Here is a 20706-nt window from a genome sequence, read left to right on the forward strand (position 1 = left end):
CTTCAGGTAGTCTTCTATATCCACCCTCCTCCCATGCTGCATTGCCCCATCATCTCATGAATGTGTATTCCTATTCTATCTCCTATTGTTGTCTAAATAGGCAGGGGGCAACATGAATGGTGAATGGAAGAAAGGAATCTCCAACATATTTTTTGGTAAGAATGCCAGCTCAGATCCCCAAAGGAAGCAGAATAAAGTGTGTCAATTAAGGCATGAAAGAAATAATGGGGATTGAATTCTTCTTGGCTCAGGCTGAGGAAATCCTCAGATAGCAGGCACAAAGCCAATTTCCTCCAAGTGTGATATTGCCTAGAAATAACCCACAATTTGACATTTATGCTCTCACCTTTTCTCCTTTCTCTTTCTTTCAGAATAGCTTCCAGCCATTCCTGCTTTTCTTCGGGTGTTTTAGCCATACACACAAACCATTTATTCTTTGCTGTGTTGTGTATCTTCCAACCATTGAGAACTATGTGACCACTGCTGTGATAATCAGCTAGAAAAAGGTAACACAAAGGAGGATGTGCATGAATGTTTAGCAAGTAAACCCTCTGGCCCATACAAAGTATTTTCTGATCCCACCCAGAGACAGGAAAATTACTACCAGCACACACACTGCCCTCCTTTAAAAAAATCAATAGGGTCCTCAGATTTTATTATCTACCTCAACACCAAACAACCATCATGGGAGATAAGCTTCTCCCTGAGAGTGAAATGTGAAATACATTTATCAAGGGTTGTACCCAACTAAGTTAGAGCAGACACACTGAAATTAATGTTAGTCATTGTCCATTAAGTTCAACAGAAGCCATGTTGGATACAACCCAAAGACACAATGAATCTTGGCATATAAGAACGTTGCAATTGATGAGCAGCTAATGTCTTTTAGAGGAAGATGTCCACTGAGGCAAGATATACTGTCCAAACATGCAAAGTATGGCATAAAATTCTGATTTTGTTGCAATTCCTCATCATCTTGCTTATGATGCAGACATAGTATTCAACAGCAGAGGCAGATCTGGGCTGCTGATGTGGTTTCCCAATGCTAAGAAACATCTATTGATGGACAGTTCAAATAATAAAAAAGACTTTACCGGGTCTGAAACAGCTAAGTGCCCCATTGAATGCTTAATGAATGTTTACTACCACTAACTAATTTTGTTACCACAAAGATATACTGTCTCAGCACAGCAGCTCATAGAATAGACTGTGTGCCTTTGTTTAACTCTTATTATTATAATAATCTTTATTTAATTTCTGCTAAGTACTGCCAAATTACTGCATGAATATTAAACCTATACAGATTATTGCAAATATAAAGAAATGCAAAACCAACAGAATAGCTCAAAAAGAAGATGCATTTATATTTAGTTACAACAACCATTTTAGATTATCTCCTTGGTTCAGATGCACATACCAGTGCCATCATCTACATTCTCGACTTCCATCACCTCTGTGTTTATTCTGCCCCGAAAGAGATAACGATGGCCTTCTGTTGATGCTTTGCTGTTCTTCAGTCGTCTTATGGTGAGGGTAGGGGAGAAAGAGCAATGTTCAGACATTGACTTTGCTATTTTTACTCCAGAATCATCACAACTATTAATCATTATTACCAATTAATTATATTACAGATGCAACAAATCTTTTTTTAAGGGCTACTGTCCATCTTTGTATGCTGTGATAAAAAAATATATAATAAAGTTAAGCTTGAAAAGACAGGCAAGAAGGATACCTTGCAGACCTATTGTTCCCCCCCCAAAAAAAATCTTTAAGTGTAGTTGCTTTGCATTCTATAGAGTGTATAAATTTTTGAATTTAATGCATATATGAACATTAAAGTAGCTAAATCAAAATATCAGAAATATTTTTAACATTAAAATCGACATCATTTTGTTTTATGGAGTCAGTCTTCAGTGCATGTTTCTTACCTGTGTTTTCTTTTGCAGTAGACCAGAAGGTTGTCAAAAAGAAAAAACACCCGTTCCTGAATATTTCCTGCAGATATTTTCAGCAAAACTCCATACATCAGCATTTCTGTGCACGTGTCTGTGATGTTAGATCCCTACCCAAGAAACATATTTTTAAAAATTGATTAGATCCTAAAGGCTGGTAGAGATTGGCAAAAGCAAGATACATAGAATTTGGGACCGGTTTACCTACAAGATTGCCTTACCCCATACTTGCCCACTTGACGGCTTCAATCAGCGGAATTGGCACTTTTACAGGTGCCACATAACACACTGCATATGTAAGAATTTCGGAATTCCCTGCCTATTGATATTAGGCAGGCGCCTTCACTGTACTCTTTTCAGGGCCTGCTGAAAACATTCTTATTTAGACAAGCCGACCCAGATATTTAGAAAGCTTATATGAGTTTTAATTTGTTTTAGTCTATTCTATTGTGGTTTTAACTTTCTGTACGTTTTAAATTAGGGTATAAATTCTTTAGTGATAATGTCATTGTTTTATATTTTTATAAACTACTCTGGTGTTTTTTATACATATTTCATCAAAAAAGAGTTTTTTTTAAAAAAAAACAAACCCTAATCTGCAGATTTTAATCAAGAAAGCAAAATAACACACTTTATTGCAAGTATTGGGGAGCAATGGTTTTTGGCCAGAACTCTTCCTTTGCTACCAGATCCTGGTTGAAGAATTTTGCTTCCCTCTAAATCTAATGACGGGCTTTCAGTATTGCGTTTCCCCTTAAACTATTCTCATACATAAGAAGATTGCTGCCCTGGGATCCTTTGGGAGGAAGGGTAAGATATAAAATTAACTAAGTAATTATATGATGTCAGGTTATATGCTCTTGAGTGGCAGCTACTCTCAGTGGTCTCAAGCAAAAGTGCCTTTCTCACAAGCAGGACATGTAGGGAGCAGAATTTCCCACTGTTCCTCAAAAATTGATAGCTTATATCCATTATTACTAGTAGCCATTGATAGCCTTAAAAAGGTAAAGGACCCCTGACAGTTAAGTCCAGTCGTGAACGACTCTGGGGTTGTGGCACTCATCTTGCCTTACTGGCCAAGGGAGCTGACGTTTGTCCGCAGACAGTTTTTCCAGGTCATGTGACCAGCATGACTAAGCTGCTTCTGGCAAAACCAGAGCAGCGCACAGAAACACCATTTACCTCCCCCCCCCCACCCTGGAGAGGTACCTATTTGATGTGCAACTGCTAGGTTGGCAGGAGCTGGGACTGAGCAATGGGAGCTCAACCTGTTGCGGGGATTCGAACCGCCAACCTTCTGATCGACAAGCCCTAGGCTCAGTGGTTTAGACTATAGCGCCATCCTAAATTCCTGCACACCATTCTACTTTGGGAACATGAAAACTAGTACTGCACCCTTAAACATATTTCCTTGGCTATAAGCACGAACAATATCAATGGAACCTGCTTTAAGGTAAAATAAGCTGAGGGCTAGAATGTTAGTAATTATGCGTTGTTCAGAGTGTATAGCTAAGCCATTTGTACAAGTCAGAACTATGCTGAATTAGGAACTATGACATCTAGCATAATGACATCTAACATTATTAATTGATTGGCTGAGCAAAATAATTTCTTTAAAAGGCACTCTAAAGAATAGGTAAAAAAAAACCCAATAAATTAATGTGCTTTCGCAGCCACTTATTTACACTTTGTTATATGTGCCTAAGAAGTGCAGTACATGGACCATCAAATACCATGAAGATGATTCATGCTGCTGTGTCCTTTGAGACGTAACTACAAATCAAAAACAAGATAGCCGTGATCTGAAACCTATCAATAAAAATAACTGTTTGTAACAGACTACAACATACTCTCTAATTAACTTGCCGGCTAGAAAACAATTGTGTTTGAGTTACTCCATGCAGTATCAGGGGTTTCTTCTTTTGTGAATCCAAAAACATTGCTACCTATTTTTCTAACAGCTGAGATCCTGCTATATGAACATCATCTCAGACAAGCTGTACTTTAATGAGGATATTTAATTTAACAATGTAATATGATTTTTTTAGTAAGGAGGATATTAAATTTAGCAATGTAATATGATTTTTAATAAAATTAATTGGAGTTTTAAAGACTATATTCTTTTTTTAAAAAAAAAAAAGTTTGTATTCCCACAATTTTTTTAATTGTCAGCAACACAAGATTGGCTTATGAAACTTTTGTGTAGGAATGCAAGTCATGCTTTGATCCTCCATCAGATGCTAAAAATAGTCCTCTTCCCAGCTAAGCAATGTGCTAAACATTTTCTTCTGACAGAAAATCTCTAACAAGTGTGCTTCTCTGTTCTTAAGCATTGTAGCAAACCAGATGTTTAGTTAATTAAACCAGCTCTTGCAGTGTAGAAGAATTTATTGCAAAGAAGCCTCCGAAAACTGGCTAGCTTTTGCAGAAACCATTTAAATTCAGAGAGTCTGAAGTGGAAAACTATCATATGAAGAAAAAGTCTTCCTTTACTGGGTATTAACTTGTAACTAAAGCATACCTTCAAATCTGATTACTAATATAGGGCTGGATGTGACATCACCTTACTGAAAAACTATCATTATCCAACATTATGTTACTGGTACAAAACATAGGAAGCTACTCTGAGCTGAAGCAACAAGCTCAAAGCTCTTTGCACACTGAGCTTCTCAGGTAGACTTGAGGTTGAACAACAGGTTTGATTACCCATTTTCCTTCCAAGGTAAGGGAAACTGGCCTCACTAAGCCTGGCAAGACAGCTTACTCTTACCCCTTCTTGCACTAATTTGACTTTATGTTGGTAATATGAGGCTGATTGCCCCATAATAACTAATATGTGTTTTGATTTGAACATAGTAACACAGGAATAAAGGTAGAAATAGATTATACCGTGAATACTTGGCTACTGCCAAAAGCAGTAACATCAAGTAAATCTCAGTTCACAACGGCGATGTGAGTTTTCCTAACCACACTCTTTTTCCTTAGGAACAGGGAATGCCTCAGTGCATTGGTATCACATCACATGCTTTCTGTGACTAAACCTTATCAAGGGACGGAAAAAAAGAAAGTATTGAGCGACTGCATTTGTCACCAACCATCCAGTACCCATATTGTACAGCAGGGCTCAAGCTATAAAGGAAAGGGCAGAGAATCCATAATGAAATCCACAACCCATCTTCTGATACCTCATCCCAACCCTCTCAATTTCAGCTAAATGATGCCCTCTAAACCATGCATTAAGAATATAATAAAAGCTCTGCTGCATCAGGCTAAAGGCCCATCTAGCCCATAGTCTCACAGTGGCCTACCAGCCAGCTGCCTACGAGAAGACCACAAGCAGGATGTGAGCACAAAAACAGTCTCCCCACTCATGATTCACAGTAATCCATATTCAGAGACATACCACCTCCATCAATGGAGGGGGAACATAGCTATTGTGGCTAAAGTAAGGGACCCCCCTCATTCTCCTGAAATTCAAGCATCCACCCAGAGTGTTCCATTGACAGATAAGAGGAAGAAGTTGAGACATAATGGGAAGGGGGGTGGGTGCTCCCTTACACATGTTTCCCTACCATAACACACATTTCCCCACTTGTCCTGAAAGAGACAGGGTAGTGAAAGGGAATCTCATCTTAATCCCACCCTCTGCCTCACCCACTGAAAATATAGGTGGTGTCTCCCGCAATGGTTTTGGGGCAATAGTCAAAAGAGACCCTCCTGCTGCCTTGCCCAATCCCCAAATTTCTGTTATTAATCCCACAGACAAGAACTCACCCAGTTCACAAGTATAATATTATTCCTACTATCAAGAAAAAGGACAAAGCATTTTATTCTAATTGCGAATTATGGATTGTTCCCAATATGTCACATAATGTACCAAGCTGAATATAAATCAGGCACCATGTGCAGACATCTAAATGCCTCCCACATCTGATAAAATGACAAAAATTGTGACATTACCTCCCATCCTTCAATGTGAGACTGCCATTCTTCTAAAACCTCTAATTTTTCCATCTGTCTCTTGGCCTCATTTATGTTGGAGCAGACAGCTTTCATGGCTTGGAGAGCTTCCATTAAGGCTGCGTAGTCACTGTGTTTTTTGGGAGTGCGCTTTATCAACTCCTTTTAAAAAAAAAAACATTAAAAGAAAACAATTAATCCCTGCCCTTTCACACTAATGAAAACCAATTCCCGCACTTTCACTGCTCATCATTTCACTGTTGGGGAAGAACCACAGCTCAGTGGCAGAACATCTGTTTTGCACATAGAAGATCCCATGTTTAGTCCTCATCATCTCCTGTTAGGGATGGGAAAGGTCCCTGCATAAAACTCTGGGGAGCTGCTGCCAATCGTTGACTAGATGGGCCAATGGTCTGACTCACCATAAGGCAGATTCCTATGTTCCTATTATAGGAGACAAGCTGTAGTGTCATACACACTTACTTGGGAGCAAGCCTCACTGTATCCAGAAAGATTCATGGGAATGCCCAATCAAACTGATAGGGATACTAAAACTAAATATTAGGTATTAGTACCCTCTTTTATTAAATCTATGCTTAATTCTTCCATTCAATTCTCTCGTGGGACTTCCCCAACTCCTTCCCTGGACTAAGTAGCACACACCAGTCCACAACATACTGCAGGATGGGGATTTCAGGGGCTCCACAAATATGCAGCATGGAAAAAGGGAAATGCTAGCCCCATCCTTCAGAGATGCTGATAGAAGCAGGGAATGGAGACAAGCTCCTGGCAAACAATAGGAGGGAACTACACAGCATCCAGCAGTAGATATGCATGAGAGAGGAAGGAAGCAGGGTTTCTCCTGAGCAGTCTTCTCTAATCTGGTACCCTCCAGATATTTGGGACTTCAACTTTCATCAGCCACAGCCAATCTATCACAGATGTTGTCAACTCCCCCAGTCCAAACACGGAACCTGTCAGTCACAAAGCAGTTCCTCGCAGCAGCACTGCTCTCTCCAACATTACCCCGGTTAGGGACAAAGTTGCGAACTGCTAGAGTGATCCCAATGTTGCTTGCCTACTAGAGTTTCACACTTGTTCTTTATATCCCTTCACCTAAAGGATTCTGCAGGCATTACATGGGGAAATGGATCAGATCCAAAAGTAAACTTCTATCAAGCACAATAGGGGAAAATGTGAAATGATAAGTCTCATTTGCTTCAGGAAAGGGATTGTCATTACTGAACATCAAACAGAATTTAACAAAGAATATGTTTTCAGTATAAAATATTCTAAGCGACAAAAATGCATACCTTCAGAAGAAGTGGATACTTGCATATTCTCTGGATTGGTGTTACTAAATAACCTTCCAATGGTACATCAGTATTCTTCCGTCCTCCTAACAACATGCAGTTCTAGAAAGGAATTGAAACATTTAATTCTTTTGGAATTAACTTCTCCATTGTCAATATTATGCTCCTGGATCTTGCTTGACTGCTCAGTTTTCAGACGGTTTCACTGGGTGGCAATGCCTTTTACCAAATTCCCTTTATTAGCAGGCTGCAGACATTCCTCTGTTATTATGGCCAAAGTTGGATCAGGCCAGTGGTTCATCTAGTCCAGCATCCTGTTTCCACAGTTTTCTGAGAAGAACTTAGTTTGCATTCAGCCAGACTTTTTCTCAGTTGCATTTGAGCCATCTCCCAGCTTATTTCCTCACCCTAAGCTCTACAGCATACCAGAGAGCCAAGGGGGCTCCACGAAGCAGGAGAGGGCGCTCAGGAGCAATTGTGTCAACAGTCTGAGCTCCATTTGGCTGTTTCAAAGGTCAGCCAGGGCTTTGACAGAAGCGCCAGTCATATCAGCCAGAAAATCCCTCAGAGCTGTCTAAAAACATACTGGATCAATCAACCTTTGAGGGTGGACCACCTCTGCAGAAAGGTGCTGAAAGCCTCAATCTCAGCAGGAAGTGTTCTGACCATGACCATGACTATTTGTTGTATGTGTGACCTTTTATGTTGCAGATTTCAATGGGATAAAGTTTGGGATTGACCCAGCCATGCAAGGCAGCCAAAATTCAAGAGTTTCCTACATCCGTTACACAAGATAGCTTGGGAGAGTTAGTCCTGCTGCACTTTTGAAGAAGGTACACAGAGGCAACTTAGCAGCTTGTTGACTGAGTCATATCTGCTGAATTCTAGCATAGTTGAGAGCTTTTAAATACCAGTTCCTGGGAGCCACAGGAGGGGAGAGGGCTCATGTGTTCAGATCCTGCTTGCAGGTTTCCCCACAGGTCTCTGGTTGGCCACTGTGTGAATAGGATGCTGAATTAGATTGGTCTGATCCAGCAGCCTCTTATTATGTTCTTAATCTCTATTGCCATTGAAGCAGGACTCTGGGGCAGAAACCAGGGCCCAACTCAGCAGAATAAATGGCAAGTGAGCCTGGCTTACCACATTTTTGAAGTGATACACATTTCCCTCCAAAAACAGTGTGTGTGTGTGTGTGTGCGCGCGCACACACACACACACACACACACACCCAAGATTACTAAATCCAAAATCACCTAATCCCACTTTTGTAATGGTACCTGGACACAGTTGTAAGACACGGTTGTAAGGAGGAGGAAGTGAAGAACTTACAGACATTAAAAATGAATCTATTCTTCATATTATAATCAATACACAGCTTAGTATATGTTATGACAGAGCAGGGTTTTTGTTTTGTTTTATTTAGATCACTCTATAAATATCCGTATATGTATTTTGCTGTATAATTTGTTTCTAAACCAGGCATACAGTGCTGCTCTGTAAAATTGTTGCAAGACGGCACTGACTGTGTAATGCAAGCAGACTCTCTAGAAGCATTATTTTGGTGATCATCTTATCTTGTGTAAATAATTACACAACTTTTAGAAGACATCTGAAGGAAGCCCTGTATCAGGAGGTTTTTAATGCTTGATGTTTTTATTACATTTTTAGATACGCGATAAGCCGTCCAGAGTGGCTGGGGAAACCCAGCCATATGCCAGATGGGTGTAGAATAATAATAATAATAATAATAATAATAATAATAATAATAATAATAATAATAATAATAATTGATCATCATCATCTACAGCCATGGATAAATGTAATTGGAGCAATTTCACTACAAGGAAAATCCAAAGTGCTAGGAGTTTTGACATTTAGAATAAAAGACTGTGGATGCAGCATATAAGACATGAAAGGGATTTATGGATGGTGTGGAGAAAGTAAACAGTGAAAGCTTTTCTCCTCTATTTCATAACACTAGAACTTGAAGTATTCAAATTATATTGATGGAGGAACTCATTCATGCAACTCATAATTAATTTATGACATTCATTGCCACATGATGACCACTAACTTAGCTGGAAATGAGGTGAGTTTCTATCAATGGATTTTATGAAATGTTGTATATCACCCTCAGAACCTTTGAGTTAAAGTGTAGATACATTATTAATACTAAGGTGGTGTGGTGGTGGTGGCGGCGTCCAAAGGCAGTCTACAAATACTAGATGATGGAGAAAAATGCCAGGGCAGGAGGGGTTGATTGTTTCCATGAACTTTATTGGAGTCACCTGGCTGGTGACAAAATGGACCTTTGGTCTGACCTACCAGGGCTCTTTGATTCTTTCTGCCCTTAAAACAGGCAAATATTTCACTTTTGACAATAACTTATCAATTTATCAGTTTAAACAAAAGACTTAGGTACAGAATACAAATAAATATTAGCTTACCAGTAGAAAAGCCCGTACTGTTCTTATTTTGTTAAGCTCAAGCAGAAGCTTTTGTGCCTTCTCATGGTTACTACAGTATTCATCATAGATCCGAAATTTGTCTTTCTGTGGGGGGCAATTTTATATTAGTCATTTGGTCTCCAGGTTTGCTTTTTAACTTTTTGATTAAACATTTTTTTAAAGGCTTAAGTAACATATATAAAACAGATAACTGAACTCAATTAGATAAGTAAGTAAATAAAACTATAAAATACAAACACATTACGCCCAATACTGGAAAACTAACCACAGACAAAACCAGACAGGAAGAACTAGTTCTCATTTCCATTTAAGTATCAGCTTCATGGTTCAGTTCAAGTAGTTTTTGTGCTCTCTCACTGATTCTAAACCCAGTGCACCGTGAATACTAGATGTAACTGCAAAACTGCATTTTTGGCAGAATTACAAGGTAACACTTCATGCCAAAGAATGCATCGCACAGACTGCCACTCATTTCCACAGCAAATGCGCTTTAATGTAAAATGCTTTTTGCACCTGACTGAAAAAAAAATTTATTTTTTTTATGTGGTAAATCATTATAACTGACTCTAGCAGTGTATGCTAAAGGGTACCTTGATGGGGGGAAAACGCAGGGCATCATACTATCTACAAAATGAACACTGAAACTGTAAGGCTTTCCTTTTTCGCTGTGACTCTGGCTTCCAAGTGTCCTGAAAAGACCTTTAATTATGCAATCAAGTCTGTTTTTGTCCTCAGTGTGAAGTGTACATGAGCTACCATGCCAGAATTCTTTTTTTAAGCTGAGCTGAGGAAATCAATTAAATATGAAGCTTATATTATTAAAGTTGACATACAAAGTGAAGAAAGCAGGCTCCCACTTCTTGTTGGGCATTGGGTTCAGGATTTAGACATTCTTCAATACTAGACAGGAAGTCCTTGTGTGCTTCAAGAATATCTTCAATGTTTGAGAACAATGTCTGTAAACAAGAAGCCCAGAGAGTGAATGAATGAATGAATGAATAGAAGTAAAGTACAATACATAAAATGAGAGTAAATAACAACGAACCTTAACTGTTTCTTCCGTAACATTTTTCTCAATCTTGGAAAAAGCCCATTGCATTATTCTGTGAAGGAATGCCTTGAGAGAGAGGGAGAAAAATAAAAATAAAGAAACTGCCCAGGCACTGAAAAGCTTGAAGGCAAAGAAGTATTGTTATGAGATCCAGTGTGGTTTAGTGGTTAGAGTATCAGATTAGGGTCCGGGAGACCAGGGTTCAAATCCCCACTTGGTCATGAGGTTCACTGGGTGGCCTTGGGTTAGTCACTGCCTCTCAGTCTAACCTACCTCACAGGGTTGTTCTGGGGATTAAATGAAAAGGGAGGGAGCCATGTATACTACCTTGAGCTGCTTGGATAAAAACATGGGATAAAAATACAGTACAGTAGTACCTCGGGTTAAGTACTTAATTTGTTCCAGAGGTCCGTTCTTAACCTGAAACTGTTCTTAACCTGAAGCACCACTTTAGCTAATGGGGCCTCCTCCTGCTGCTGCGCCGCCAGAGCACGATTTCTGTTCTCATCCTGAAGCAATGTTCTTAACCTGAAGCACTATTTCTGGGTTAGCGGAGTCTGTAACCTGAAGCGTATGTAACCTGAAGCGTATGTAACCCGAGGTACCACTGTAAGTAAATAAGTAAATAACCATGATAGTCTGTAGCAGCAAAAAAAAATATAATTATTATAATTCGCTTTGTACTACTGACAGCAATATCAAATTATATTATTGCTGTCAGTAGTACAAAGTGAACTGAGAAGGTGGTGCACTACACCACTGATTGCAGTAAAGTTAACAAGATGAGAACTGAAGAATACAAATGCATGTCTCAAGGGAGTTTCAAACATGAATATAATAATTTATTGGCGAAACATGGTAATAGGGGAAAACCATGTATTAAAAGGGGGGGTAATGAACTGTAATGTGATAAATGGAAGGCTGAAGCTACCCTCAGTCAAGTACAGACACTTTTTCCATAGCATAAGCACCAAGTGAGATTTTCTCCCAAATAAACATGACGTGTATTAGAACGTTAAGCATACGGACCATTTTCTTATCCAGTTGTGGTTAGGCAGCAATGGTTGAGGTAGCTTCCACAATCTCATTACTCTTTTGTTACCCTGGTGTCCCAGGCTTCATAATCACACACCCTTGAGTGGGGGACAACAACACACAATTGTTCCAGTCTCACCTCCAAGTATTTTATGCATGATGTGAAAAAAGCAGGAAAACAGAAGCCAAGCTATGTATATATGTTGTAAGGGACAGCCTAGTGAGGGGTGAGGAACTTCAGGCCAGCAAACCAAACACCTCCCTAGACCATGGGACTCTCTCCAGGCCACACACCTCAGTGGTTTTACTTCACAGCCTCCTTGAGTGTTTTAGCTTGGCTGGAATATGCCCTTCATCTCTGCCTTGCTTGCTGAACAGAGTATAGAAAGTAGCCTACTTAACAAAGTTGGAATTTTAACTCATGAGACCCTTAGGCTGAAGAAGGGTCCTCACACTTGGCCTTTTGTTGTTGCTGTTTAGTCGTTTAGTCAATAGAGCAGACATCTGCTATGGGGCACCAACAGAAGATATGCATTTGTGCAGTACAAACATGGCCTCTGTTTGCATGACTTTACAACATCAGGTAGGAACACTGACAACCAGATGCTGAATATTGAAATCAACCTATATTTGAAATTGATGGTCTAGATAACCGTACTAGGGACGCAGTTGATCTTTAAACCAGCAATGTCGCTGGAATCCTAAGGAACATATTTTTCATATCTCTGCATGCCTTTTATGATATATACCGTACTTATCTTCTAAGACAGTTAAGATGTATACTATATCATAAATTAGGAACAAGACAGAATAAGTAGATAGCTTTAGCAGAATGACAAATGTGGAAGAGCTTACAGGAGCCCTATCAATTTATGAGAGATGGCTGGGGCATCAATGATGGAAAGGTGCAATACAGACACAAACTTCCTAACTGTTAATCATTTTCTCTTATGTGGCCAGAACATTTTCTCTCTCCCTGCCTCTGGTTTGTGTGTGTTGTCCTTCATCACAGTTTTTATAAGAGACCATCTAATTCTACAACAGAGGTTTTCATACAGTGGAAGTGTGGTAGGTGACTGCTTCCTTCTCCTACAACATAATAATATTATTGGCTTGTATTCTGAGAAACACAAGAAGGGAAATTGTGGAAGGCCCTCTCCTCCCCACCCCCTTGCAGTCACCAGTGCCCTCCCCCAAAATCCACTTCAGGGGGTCAGGGCATGGGGAACAGGACATGGTGGTTCCTGAAAGGGGGTGGAACGTGTTTAACCCTTGTTCATTTCACGCTATTATTAATTCTTATGAAAACATAAAATATTATTGCTCTATTAGTTCAGCATGTTTACAAAACATTTGCCTGCGTAGATGCTTAATGCTTATTTTTCCAAATGTGTTAGGGTCAGTGGCGTAGCGTGGATTGTCAGCACCCGAGGCAAGGCAAGTAATTTGTGCCCCCTAACCCGTGGATTTGCGCCCCCTAACCCATGGATTTGCGCCCCTAACCCAACCCCCAGATGTTGCGCCCGGTGCGGCCGGCCCCCCCCCCTGCACCCCCCACGCTATGCCACTGGTTAGGGTGCAGTCCTAAATTATATTTTATATTTGTTGTAACTCACCCTGGGACCTCATGGTGAAGGGCGGGTGATAAATCATATAAACAAGCAAGCAAATAATAAAATGGGGCTGGGGGCTGACTGTGGTTGATTTGCCTCATCTAGTGGCCTGCCCAGTTCTCTCCAGCAGGGCGGTGAAGATGGAGCAACACTCTTGTGCTCTTCTTTCTCCCTCCATTTTTTAAAAAATTCAAATTTCCCTTCCATTAAAACTCCGGGGAGGGGGACGCAGGTGGCGCTGTGGGTTAAAGCCTCAGCGCCTAGGACTTGCCGATCGAAAGGTCGGCGGTTCGAATCCCTGCGGCGGGGTGCGCTCCCGCTGCTCGGTCCCAGCGCCTGCCAACCTAGCAGTTCGAAAGCACCTCCGGGTGCAAGTAGATAAATAGGGACCGCTTACCAGCGGGAAGGTAAACGGCGTTTCCGTGTGCGGCTCTGGCTCGCCAGAGCAGCGATGTCACGCTGGCCACGTGACCCGGAAGTGTCTCCGGACAGTGCTGGCCCCTGGCCTCTTAAGTGAGATGGGCGCACAACCCCAGAGTCTGTCAAGACTGGCCCGTACGGGCAGGGGTACCTTTACCTTTACCTTTTAAAACTCCAGGGGGCTAGAAAGACATACCCTCTGATCTACCCTAACAAACCCCACTTTTCAATGTAAGGCAAGGATCATGGGAGTTTCAACACTGGCAGAAAGGGGCATCTGACATCAGAACTCCCTGTTCAAGGCTGGTGTTGTTTTTGCTCTCAGAGAGGAAGGATTCAATGGGAGGGAGATCCTGGGAGAACGCCCTCTCAAAGACCACAGGATTAGAGGACTAATTTAAATAAAAGTTTGTAAGTAAACAAGCTTTACGTTTAGAATCAACTGCTTTATTTAACCTACATTCCTGACACTAATTTATAGATGCTGAAATACATAAACATTTGGGCTTAGCAACAGATTTACATAAATCACCAGTGCCACATTCATTACTTCGAAGCCCCACCTTAAAATGTGGCAGCCTACCTTTAAGTCACTGAAGCTTATGCTATAGGATACAGTATTCACATTATTCTAATCTCTTCTGCCTGCTTGCAGCTAATTTCAGTTTCGGAAGACAATTAAAGATAGCACTATAAATTATTGTACTGAGAGCACAAACAACCCAATTGTAATGCTATTTGCATCCTTCAAAAATAAAGAAGCTTATTTTTATGCCCTGCTCCCTGATTAAACCGTTATTACTGATATTATGGATCATTCAAAAAAATTAACTTTTCCCGAAACTAAAATCAGATGAAGCAAATTACATCCCCATGTTGCTAACAAATATGTTCATCAGCCCCAGACAGTAGAAACATTGACCCTGCTCCACTGAATTGAAATTTCAGCCTTCACAACATAGGAAAATGGACAAGTAAACAGCTATTTTTGTGGAGGAGGGTCAAGATATTAACTGATATGCATGAAATTTCATATTTAGCTATATAATCCCTAGTGTAGTAAGATAAGACCTTTGGAGCAGGAATTTTCAAAAAACTGCCCTAGGTAAAGGTAAAGGGACCCCTGACCATTAGGTCCAGTCATGGCCGACTCTGGGGTTGCGGTGCTCATCTCACTTTATTGGCCGAGGCAGCTGGTGTACAGCTTCTGGGTCATGTGGCCAGCATGACTAAGCCGCTTCTGGCGAACCAGAGCAGCGCACGGAAACACCGTTTACCTTCCCGCCAGAGCGGTACCTACTTATCTACTTGAACTTTGACATGCTTTCGAACTGCTAGGTTGACAGGAGCAGGGACCGAGCAACGGGAGCTCACCCTGTCGTGGGGATTCGAACCGCCGACCTTCTGATTGGCAAGTCCTAGGCTCTGTGGTTTAACCCACAGCTCCACCTGCGTCCCAATGAACCGCCCTAGTAGGGCAGTAATTGTTCCTTGATAATTTGTCACCCCCTCCATGATGGCACCTGGGACAGCCCGCCCCCCCTCCTTTCCTATGCTCCTGTGACCAAGTACATATTTTTGACTTTCACATTTTTTTCTCTCTTATTTCAACAAAGCTTTGGAAATGTAGTTACTTTTTTTATTCTCATAATGCTTTTAATGAAAAGTTAAAGACTAAATTTAGATAAATACACATATATTCATATTATATTCAAAACCCTATCTGTGTTCCTTGAATCATTTGGATGTCAGTTGTGTTACTAACCCATCAGGCAGTATAAATATTTGTATAGAATCTTAATTTGTGTTTAATAGCTTTGATGGATGTTAGATGCAAAGCATATACATACAAAATACTATTGAGAGAATTGATGCACTTCCCTCTGTTTCTGCATATAACACATACTTTTTCAGACAGTTCTTACAGAAGAACTGGGGAATGACTCCTCCTTTAGTTCTTCTTCCTATGTCAATTAACCTGTGCCAGCAACAGAGACAGAAGCCAATCATGCTGCTATTTGATACTGAACAAAAAGACTCTTTTCTCAGTAAGTCACCAGCTGGATGAACACCTGTTTCCCCTACTTGGCTGGAGTGCTGATGGCACTAAAAGAAATAAACAACCCACCATCCCAGAACAGAACCACAGTCTGTTTCTATTTTTAAAGAAATCTTCAAGTTCTAAAGAGCAGACTGTGAACCTGCTCCTCAAGGACCACATCCATCCCTTGGTCTCATTTCGGGTTATCATACATCTGGATTTTCCTGGACATGTCCGGGATTCCAATGGTGGATTCTGGGGGGAATTTTGGGAAATTATTCAAATGTCCAGATTTTTAAATGCCCCCCCCAAAAAAGCTCAACAACTTTATGTGCTATTCCTTGAAATATGGCAACCCTAGTAATTTCATACTACAGTACAATGGTACCTCAGGTTAAGAACTTAATTCGTTCCAGAGGTCCGTTCTTAACCTGAAACTGTTCTTAACCTGAAGCACCACTTTAGCTAATGGGGCCTCCCGCTGCCGCTGCACCACTGGAGCACGATTTTTGTTCTCATCTTGAAGCAAAGTTCTTAACCCGAGGTACTATTTCTGGGTTAGCGGAGTCTGTAACCTGAAGTGTATGTAACCCGATGTACCACTGTATTGTCAAGGAAGCAAGAAGGAAACAGAGAGGGTGGTAAAGAGAGTGAGAAATTGAGTGATCATCCACTTTTGGTTCACGCTCTGTCCATTGCTGACATAACCCACCCCCAACAGATTGCCCTCAATAGAATGTGGCCCCAAACAGAAAAAAGATTCCCCACCCTTGTTACTCTTCAAGCATCCTTCCCACTGCACCCCCAAACAACAATCTATTTTAATTCCATAGGAGAGAAAAGTCCTTTTCTAATATAACACATACATCATGCTATAATCCAGCTTGTTGTGGGGCATGTTGATGCTAACACATTTGTGTCTAACACATTTGAACCCACTGTTCTTGGGGTTGCACTGCACCTGGGGTTATTTCCTCAGTCATATTTTATCCTAATTTGCTTCTGATGAACTGGTCAGAGAAAGTTCTAAAACAACTCCTCTCCAGAGTTTCATTGCAAATATAACTCTTAACATGGCAACACACAACACACACAAACTCCCATTGAAGCACGTTTTATGACATTTAAGAGCCTGACTATAGCTAACAGAATTTTAATGTATTTTGAGTGCCTGCCAAATTTGATAATTCCAGTGTGATAGTTTGTACATTTTCTGCAGTCTGATATCGGCTTATGTTGATGGTTGTGTCTATAAAGTAGGCGCCTGTTCTAAAATGCTTCAGGAAAGCTTTAAGAGAAGAGGGCTATTCAAATTGTGATATAGCTGTAATTTCATTTGGTGCTTGCAAAAATACTAATTAAGTACTCTTCCATTGTCTCCGGAGACAGGCAGATGCCAACCACCACTTCAGTACCTCTGTACTTTCATTCCATTGAAATAATTGTAAACCTTATCATTACAGTGGTACCTCAGGTTACATACGCTTCAGGTTACAGACTCCGCTAACCCAGAAATAGTGCTTCAGGTTAAGAACTTTACTTCAGGATGAGAACAGAAATCGTGCTCTGGCAGCATGGCAGCAGCAGGAGGCCCCATTAGCTAAAGTGGTGCTTCAGGTTAAGAACAGTTATGGACCTTAGTTTTAACTATGGAGAGTTGGCTGACCTGTCGAGAGGGAATAAAAGCATTGTTAGGTCAGAGTCTCCCCGAGATCTGCTCTTCAGCATCAAAGAATATGAAGAAGACCTGCGGAAGGGACTTGGAAAAGAGTTAAGAGCGTCGGACAGAAGATCTCCAGGTTGATGAACTATATGGAATTGACGGAAATGACTGGCAGAATCCGAGACCAGGGAGAAGAGATGGTGGAAGAAGATTGGAAAAGTTTAAAGTTTATATATAGAAATACTGTAAAATTAATGAGTGTTAGAAAAATTGTTGGAATGAAATTTTATGGCTTTAGTAGAAATGTTATAAGGAGTTAAGCATAAATAAGTATTTTAGCATTAATGGAAAATAAGGTTAAAAATATGTTAAGATATTTATATGACAAAAAATAGAGAAAGATGGAAAGGAATTGCTGAAACAATTAACAGAAGTGGAATACAAAAAAGGAGGTGAGAGGAGGTCGATGAAACAAGGGAATGAAAGATAGAGTAATGAAATGGTATGATGTATGTTTTTAAACTGTTGTTGTTTTGTTTTGTTTTGTTTTGTGTGTTAAGGTTGTGTTTTGTATTGTTTATATATTGTATTGTATTGTCTTTTTTTCTCTCTTTTGTTCTTTCTTCTCGTCTTTTTTCTTCTCTTTTTTTCTTGTAAGTTTTAAAAGTAATAAATATTTTTTTAAAAAAAAAAAAGAAGAAGAACAGTTATAGGTTAAGAATGGACCTCCAGAACGAATTAAGTACTTAATCCGAGGTACCATATTTATGAAAAGAAATAAAGAATCAAGATTCCATGAACCAAGAGAGATCGAGATCCATTTTTCATCCAGAATTTTATAAGTTTTCGTGGAAATCCAAGATATCAGCAGAAGAGAGAGCAGGGGAGGAAGGGACGAAAGAAGTAACAGACAAACCTGGTTAAATTTTGTTTTACGGAAATTTTTACGGGTTTATGTTTTTATTATGTTTTTTAGATATGTTGTAAGCCGCCCAGAGTAGCTGGGGAAACGCAGCCAGATGGGTGGGGTATAAATAATAAAATTGTTGTTGTTGTTTATTAAAATCCTGCATTCTGGATGAATGCTAGAACTAGAACTACTTTTTACACTCTCTCTCTCTCTCTCTCTCTCTCTCTCTCTCTCTCTTGGCTTGCTCAAAATTACAGTCTTGGATAATCCTCATTTTCTTGTGCAATGTAATTCCTTCTGGGACACAATATCCATTTTATTTTATTTCTAAACAGTTTACAATTAAACACATTCTGCCTATGTTTTGCATCTGCTGGTAAAAAAAACAAATCCTGTATTCTGCACACCTGGATTAATTTTAAAACCAGCTCATTTTTAAAATATCCCTATTTTTATAGTGATTTATGAAAAGCAACAACCTTAGATAATCCACATTTTATTTTCAACTAATTCCTCGTGAACAGCTCAAAATGAAAAGGTGATTCCATGCTGTGCCTTTTCAGAGAGCATCTTCCACAGGGAAATATATATTACTGAGATGCTTTGGCTTTTCCAGATGTATGGTAAACAATCTAGGATAAGAGGTGGGAATGCTGCCAGCTTCTCAGATAAAACCTTTTCATAAGTGTGCTTGTTTGCCTGGGTGAAGGATGGAGTGATGGAGGGGATACATAGAAAAATGTGACTTTTGCATGGCTGGAATGCGGCCCAATGTACAAAGGTAACAGCCATATTCATTTATCTGCCCACTTTTTCCTCTGCCCTCACCCACCACTGGCATGCAGGCCCCAGAAGACTGTTCGCAAGGAAATGTGGACCTTAGGTTGAAAAAGCCACCTCTCTCACCTGCCACCTCGCACTACATGAATCTGCCTAAATTCTAAGGCCGCCTTCTTGAGAAAAGGCATACCCAGTTCTCGCATCCTGCGTATGGAATGCTTTCCCCCCAGTTTTTCCTTGTGTCAAATCCCAAGACTTTCTAGTCCCAGGTGAATACTTTTTCACTTAGCTGTGCTTTTTATCATGTTTATTAGATCCATTTTGCTGCTACTGCTGTTTTATCCTGCATTGCTGCTTTTTATGTAATTGTTGAGGTTTGGTTCCTAATACTGGCCTGGCTTGAAGAGGTGGGGAAATTCCACAAATGTATACTCCTAGTTAGTTATACAACAAAACTCTGGTTTATCTCACTCAATGGCACAGTATTTCATTCGTGACCCACTGAGAGCTCAAGAGAGCTCACTCTCCACCTCCATAATCACCACACTGTCAGCTGTGTAGTTGTATGCAGTGTAAGTAACTGAATTTGCTCACAGTTTTGTTTTGTTTTTTGTCTGGGAGCACAGAATGTGTCCCCGTATTGCTCCTGCTCTTTCTGATAGGTATTGTGAGGTCACGGAAGTGGGACGACGCATTTCTTTCGGAGGCACAGCAAGACTTGTCCAACCATATAAAGAAAAATATCTTACCCCAAACACATTTGCCAGCTGTTAACTGCAAACCTTAAAGACACATTTCTTTCCCTGTTATTCTTAAGGAACAGACAAAAAGGAAGCAAACATAATTTCCTGGCTGTAGTGGGGGGTGGGAAGGAGTTCACCCTGAGAACAAAGGAGGGTGGAGACCTCAACACGCTTTTTGTTCCTATGAAACAGATTTAAATGGTCGCAAACAGATTTAAATGGTCGCAAACCCCTGGACTGACAATGCGCTACTTCTGAGAACTGAGCTTCTATCTGATTACTGTGAGATACACAATCTTAGCAGATAAATGGAATAAAGAAATCTCACGTGGAGGTGCAGAAACAAGCCCAAAATTTATCTCCATAGGAGTACAATAGCATTAGAACAGCTTCTTGGATGAAGAGTACATTAGCAGTATGAAACTGCATGTGTGTTTCAGTGAAGACTGTTACTTAAAAGAGACAAGAAGTGGCTGCAGGGTAAAGTGCAGTCTCTTCCCTCAAAAGCTATTTTTTAGAGAGAACAATATATGCCTGAAAAATTCTGATGGTTTTTTGGTATTACTATGCGGATGCCATTTTAATACACAGGTGCTAATGGCCAGATATTGGTCAGAGTAACTTTCTGCCACATTTATGTCCAATCAGAATTGTCAACATTCACTTAGTCTGCTATTCCCACTCACAACAGCTGTTTTCACTGAGATACACAGATGTTGGCACCAGAAATTTCTAATGCCCTTTTAAGGGTCAAGCT

General features: G+C 40.2%; 1 protein-coding gene and 1 long non-coding RNA gene across 6 annotated transcripts in view; one reads left to right on the forward strand and one right to left on the reverse strand.

Moving 5' to 3' along the window:
- LOC310848716 overlaps nt 1-2051 on the forward strand; it is an 81016-nt gene extending 78965 nt beyond the window's left edge. The window contains exons 4-6 of one of the 3 annotated variants that reach the window (XR_014566532.1): nt 101-155; nt 372-506; nt 1947-2051. This is a non-coding gene — a long non-coding RNA (uncharacterized lncRNA). Of the gene's footprint in view, nt 1-100; nt 156-371; nt 507-1407; nt 1520-1946 lie in introns of those variants that run through there. The other 2 variants (XR_014566534.1, XR_014566533.1) reach the window with 2 other exon arrangements.
- Nucleotides 1-20706, reverse strand: part of PREX2 (phosphatidylinositol-3,4,5-trisphosphate dependent Rac exchange factor 2) — a 102458-nt gene that overhangs the window by 61035 nt on the left and 20717 nt on the right. For all 3 annotated transcript variants that reach the window (XM_083747523.1, XM_083747521.1, XM_083747522.1), the window contains exons 2-9: nt 10739-10810; nt 10527-10649; nt 9673-9777; nt 7226-7327; nt 5913-6074; nt 1929-2062; nt 1418-1521; nt 347-496 (exon numbers count right to left, since the gene is read on the reverse strand). In XM_083747523.1, the coding sequence (XP_083603649.1) occupies nt 347-496; nt 1418-1521; nt 1929-2062; nt 5913-6074; nt 7226-7327; nt 9673-9777; nt 10527-10649; nt 10739-10792 (934 nt within the window). In that variant the 5' untranslated portion in view covers nt 10793-10810. The remainder of the gene's footprint in view (nt 1-346; nt 497-1417; nt 1522-1928; nt 2063-5912; nt 6075-7225; nt 7328-9672; nt 9778-10526; nt 10650-10738; nt 10811-20706) is intronic.

Source organism: Podarcis gaigeae (assembly GCF_964106915.1).
Source record: "Podarcis gaigeae genome assembly, chromosome: 7".
Taxonomy (NCBI): domain Eukaryota; kingdom Metazoa; phylum Chordata; class Lepidosauria; order Squamata; family Lacertidae; genus Podarcis; species Podarcis gaigeae.